This window comes from Populus nigra, chromosome 4, assembly GCF_951802175.1.
Source record: "Populus nigra chromosome 4, ddPopNigr1.1, whole genome shotgun sequence".
Lineage (NCBI taxonomy): Eukaryota > Viridiplantae > Streptophyta > Magnoliopsida > Malpighiales > Salicaceae > Populus > Populus nigra.
The window spans coordinates 24,879,248-24,884,807 of record NC_084855.1 but is presented as its reverse complement, the minus strand read 5'-3'; the positions used below and the strand labels follow the sequence as shown (position 1 = coordinate 24,884,807).

At 35.3% G+C, this 5,560-nt stretch overlaps 1 protein-coding gene across 1 annotated transcript; it reads right to left on the bottom strand.

Annotated features, from left to right (window-relative positions):
- Nucleotides 1-650: 650 nt before the first annotated feature.
- On the bottom strand, nucleotides 651-5,026 carry LOC133691218 (uncharacterized). Its single transcript, XM_062111626.1, has 11 exons — nucleotides 4,322-5,026; nucleotides 4,178-4,232; nucleotides 3,972-4,071; nucleotides 3,629-3,869; nucleotides 3,447-3,500; nucleotides 3,238-3,377; nucleotides 2,309-2,909; nucleotides 2,011-2,125; nucleotides 1,704-1,753; nucleotides 1,369-1,512; nucleotides 651-1,029 (listed from the first exon to the last, which is right to left on the bottom strand). Exons 1-11 carry the CDS (start codon nucleotides 4,901-4,903, stop codon nucleotides 754-756), a joined length of 2,358 nt encoding a protein of 785 aa, XP_061967610.1. The 5' UTR covers nucleotides 4,904-5,026; the 3' UTR covers nucleotides 651-753.
- Between the last annotated feature and the right edge of the window lie 534 nt (nucleotides 5,027-5,560).

Sequence of the window (5,560 nt, the reverse complement as noted above, 5' to 3'; positions counted from 1 at the left end):
TTTCATACGTTATGGAATTACAAATAGTTTAATGGAACAATAAACAATATTTTATATAAAATATTGTTTATTTCATGATATAATAACTACAATATAAAATATTGTTTATTTCATGATATAATAACTACAATATAAAATATTGTTTATTTCATGATATAATAACAGTAGTTAAATCTACAATATTAAAATTAAAAACCATCAATATTAATATATATCTTTTTTAGTTATTTTATAACCTCAATTTCAAAAGTATTTTTAACCAAACACATTAAATAATTTTTTATTCAACCTCAATTTTAACCATAGTTTTAACCAAACATATATTTTAACAATATAATCTCAATTAAAATTACTTTTTATAAAATAATTATAAAACTAACACAATACCAAACACACTTATAAAAGTTGGACTTGAACTTTATCCGGGGCAAAGCTTTCCTTCTTTATTACAAGAAATGTATATACCTTCTTGGATGCGTGTATTCATTATTTATAATTTGATAACGGAACACAGGTCACATCCTTTCTTTTAAGGGCAAAAAATGATAGGCGTCCCTCATGTAGGGGACCCGGAGCAAATTTCTAATCGCGTGTTCTGGGATTTAAGAGAAACACTGCACTTGTCTGCCAAAAGTAGATGCATCACATAATTTATCAAAGCAGCACCAAAAGTGCAGGTGTATTATTTCACCAATAAAGAAGTCTACACTAATCAACATCCATACAGCATTAGTATCCAGTGACAGCATAATCTCAGGTGAAACTATACGCAGTTCTTATAGATACTCTAGGTTCGTTCTTTCTCTGATTCCGATCCAATTTGAAAGCATCATATATGGCTTCAACTTGGCCAGCCATAATATTACTATTGTGGTGGCTAGATTGCAGAGAAGGGCACCTTAATATCTCGTGTAGCGACGGACCAGATTTCATTTCTGTGGCAGCTTGTGTGTTTTGGGTACTTGATCTAATTTGCGAGCCACTGAACTTGGCCGAAACAGTTTTCCTTGGTCTATTCTCACTCTGGATCTGCAAATCAGATAAAACCTATTGAAGTTTGCAAAGATAAACAAACAACGTCATGTTTTCATGTCTGCGCACTACAGCATCAATTAAATGAAGACCACGATAAAGAAATTGAGTTTATCACCAAGATGGATTATAGCAGCTTTGAATGATAGAACTAGTTCTACTCTCGTTTCAGATAAACAGAAGAACCACCTTTCTGTTCTCACATTACATAAGGATCAAATGGTAAAATCTGAATTGCACCAAGAAATTAAAATCAAAAAATAACTTTAAAAAAAATGAAGCAAATTATGATAAACTTTCTGCTTATTTAAAGCTTTGCAAACTTCTAAAGCTTACCAAATTTGAAGAATCCTCTGGCATTGAGATTGCACTCCTGCTACTGCTGTCATCTCTTTCGAAGACAAAAGAACGAACCATGCTTGATCCATGCTTCCGGGACGATGGCAGAGAACTTTTTGACCCCCGCCCTAGAAAAGATGACTGCAATATTTTCCAAAGGAAATTTATTGTCGGTGGAATTCGCAAGAAAAAAAAATGACTCTAACATTGATTTGGTCAAATTTGCGATATTCATTTAGGAGTAAGGTGCTAGGGTTCTTCTGTAAATAAGATGCGCCATTGACAGCATAGACAACAAGACATCAATCGTGACAAAAAAGCAAACCATTTACCTTTGATGACATATTCCTATTTCCTGTTATGGATCGCATATGAGAATAGGCTGCAACATAAGTATAGTGAATACAAGATCAGAACCATACTAGTAAAACTGAAACTCAGTTGCATGAAAGCAATGAGTCAGCAATTTAGATGACGTGACAGATCATAGCAACAACCAAGTCTCAATCCCAAATTAATTGGGGTCAGCTATATGGATCCGTCTATGCCATTCCACACGATCATATACCAAATCTGCCTCGATACCAAGAGATTATATGATATATAAATGATCATGCATAAAAATATATAAGATCATACATGTTATCTTAGCTTTCTTTCTTGTGTCATGCACACCATTCAGCTTCTTTATAAGACCAAAGATTTCTTTGGACCCTTCAGCCTCTGCTGGTGACAAGAATGTAGCCTGATCTTCCTGTTTCAAATCATGACCAGTTACCATCTTGCAATTGAAACCATAATATTCAGAAGAAAATCATAAAATCATATAAAACCTATGGGCCAGAAGATCTGTATCTGCATAGGACTTGCTAATTGGAAGAATATATATAACCACAACTCTTGAGAGAACATGATTATAGATCTGCTAAAAACTCACTGCTTTATAAGAAAGTTGCTCCTTAACAAGCCTCGTTTCTGTTTCCTCGTCATCAGATGATATATATACATCATCCTTATCTGTGAACATTTGAGAAATCATTTCCTTCGCTTTCTTTAAGTTCATCCGGACAACATTTCTTGTAACTTCTGCAGCCTCATCTAGAAACTCTTCTTCATCTACTTTAGCTTCTTCATCTACTTCAGCTTCTTCATCTTCTTTGCCTTCATATTCTTTCTCTTCAAGCAAAGTCGTTTCCCTTTGTTTAGAACCACATTTCAGTTTCCGCAACAGATTTTCTGTTCCATCAGCATCCTGTTTCTCAAGCCACTTTTGATGAAGCTGATTGCGAATTTCATTATCAAATGGCTTTTCTTTGTAACCAGTTTCTATCATATCATTAAGTTCCTCAGAGTCCAAGTCATCCTCATCTTCCTCAGAATCTCCAAATCGATTTAGATCATGATCACTGTCATCTTCTACTTCAGCTTCTTCATCAATATAAGCTTTCATAGGATCACCTTTAGGAGATAAAGATAGATCAGCCAACCCATGTGGGATTGGATCGATGTTCTCCTTATCATTGTCCTCTTCATCAGAACTAGTTAACAGAAAACACAGCAATTTCACTTTTAGAGGAGTGAGCTATTAAATAATCAGATGTTCACAAGGTAAGCTACATAATTCTAGATTTCAGTCACTTTCCAGTCAAAAATAGAAAGGAATGCACCTGCAACAGGACAAATGAATATAGAATGAACAGATTGTTTGAAGTGCTAGACACAAGGAGTGATTTCTGGGGACATGCATTGGTAGATAAAAACATTTGTACGCTCACTTTTAGCAATCAAACTCTAGAAGTGTGCTTATGATCAGGTTTGATGATAAGATGCTTGCAACGGCAAAGGAATCAAGATTTTAGGACTTACAACTCATCAGGAGGAGCAGAATCGAGCTTCAAGTTCATTGCAAGTAAGGACGGTGCTTGAACTCCATCCATAGGACTGCTGGGTGGATCATCTGAAATCTCATCTTTGGAGGTGCTTTTTTGGGAATCAAAACTCAGATCCTAAAACATGCATATTAAAAACCATTACATACAGGAATTCCATTTAAAGAACTAAAATGTGATCGAAACCTGAGTATCATCAACGGGAGCTCGAAATGTTTGTTTTGACTCTCCATTTAAATCCTGCAATTCAACAGATTTAATAGACTTGTATGTACAAAGAAGTTAAAAAAACTAAAACTTGAGAAGACATGCTCCTTCCAACCAGCGACAATTACATTCATCCAGTAAATGTGACGTCTTTAACTCACCATCAGAGAAGCCATAGTTTTAGGACTGTGATTTGCTGTCCTCTTAGAACCTTCAACACTCAAGGAATCTAAACTGTTCTCCTCGTCAAAAGGATCCGCATTCGTTTCACTGTCTGCTCTTGCAACCTTTTGAACTTCTATATCCTCAATAAGATCATTTTCAAATCCACACTCCAGTACAACTTCTCTTGAAAAAGCATCATCCGAGTCATTAAAAGAACTTGTGTTTACAGAAACCAATCTGTCACCCATGAGAGTAGCAAAATAAATAGAATAATTGATTAAATAAGACATTGATTTAGAAAAACCCACACAAAGTCAAAGCCAAGAGAACATAACTCACTTCTTTGAAACCTCACGCTTCCTTAGCCTAATCTTCTCTAAAACAGAAGATACGGGCTTTTGAACAACTGGGACTGGTTTAAATGATGCTTCTCTAGTTTCTAAACACGTTGAATACACAGATAAAGAGTTTATAAAGCATCCAGATAGTAACTAATATTCAGGAAACAACAAGACTTGCATAATTTAACACAATCCAATTTCTACCTCTCAACAATTTCTGAGATTCGATAATGAGCTCCTTATGCCTCTCTCTGCTTTCCTGTTTAATTGAAATCAACTTTATAAATAATTCATCGAAGAAAACTAAGGAAAAATTCATTACTGGTACAGCCACACAAAAATACATACCTTCGCTTCCCTTCTTTTGTTGGTGTGAACCGAAAACTGCTCATCTCCATAGCCATCATCTCCACTTTTTGATCTCTTCTTCTTCTTCTTCTTCTCTTTCTGCTCCTCGAAACCATCGAAATCAGGTAGTTTCTTATCCAAATCCTCCTCGGTCCTAAAATCCCCAATCTCCTCTTCCATTCCTTGTCCATTGAATTCCTCATCCACGGAATCAAATTCCAGAGCTCTCTTAACATCAGCTACACTATCCTCGTTTCCCGAGCCACTAAAATCAGTATCCAACTCGTTTCCCTCCTCGAAATTTTCCAGATCACCAGGTTCAGATCTCAAAATCGGTTCGCTGAAATCTTCCCCGGTCTGCTCTTCTGCGTCTAGGGCTTCAAGATCGGGGGAGTCAGTTGGTTGTATGGAAGGTGAAGGTGAAGGTGACGGTGGAGTGTCGTTCGGAGGATTGAGGAGGGGATCTTGAGAGATTTTGACAGTATTGGTGGCTTTTTTTAGACGTTTGAATTTTCTTTGAGGGAGAGGAGAGGATGGCTGTTCGGTATCTGAGGATGGGAGGAGTTCTTCTTCGCTGTCCATTCTCTGTTCAAAGATTTGCCAACGGAGGAGAGCTAGGGTTTTAGTTTTGCCAGTTGAAATAGAGGTGGGTTCTTTTTGTTAAGAAGATCAGGATCTCATTTAGGCGGCAAATGTTTCAAAACAATTAGGATTTTCTGATATTGAACCGCCAAAATTAGCGAGCGGGGATCATGTAAAGTGTCGCCTTCGCTATTTAATATTTATATCGACTATTTATTATTTTTTTACTATAAATAATTTTTTTTAAAAAAACCAAAAGCTGCTATAAATATCCTATATTTTTTTATTATGAAAGATTCAAAAACAAAAGTTACGTTTTCTAAAGAAGAGTTTTTTCTTTGTTACTCTCTCTTGCATTTATTTATGGTTTATATTTACTAGATAATTTTTTTTTATTAATATGGAAGTCTGGGTTAGTTTGCGTGTACCTCGACTAATCTCATGGGTCCTGATGTTAATGACCATGTAAGCCTTTAATAGCTTTAAGGTTTATGAGACTCAAATTGATAACCTCTAGAAAATAAATTTAGGCATGACCAGTTGAGTAACTCTTTTTTGTTTGTGCAACTTATTTTATAAAATTATTATATTTTAAGAGGAAAGAATGAAAAAAAAATATTGAGTTCTAAATAATTTATTTAAGGTATTCAAAAATAA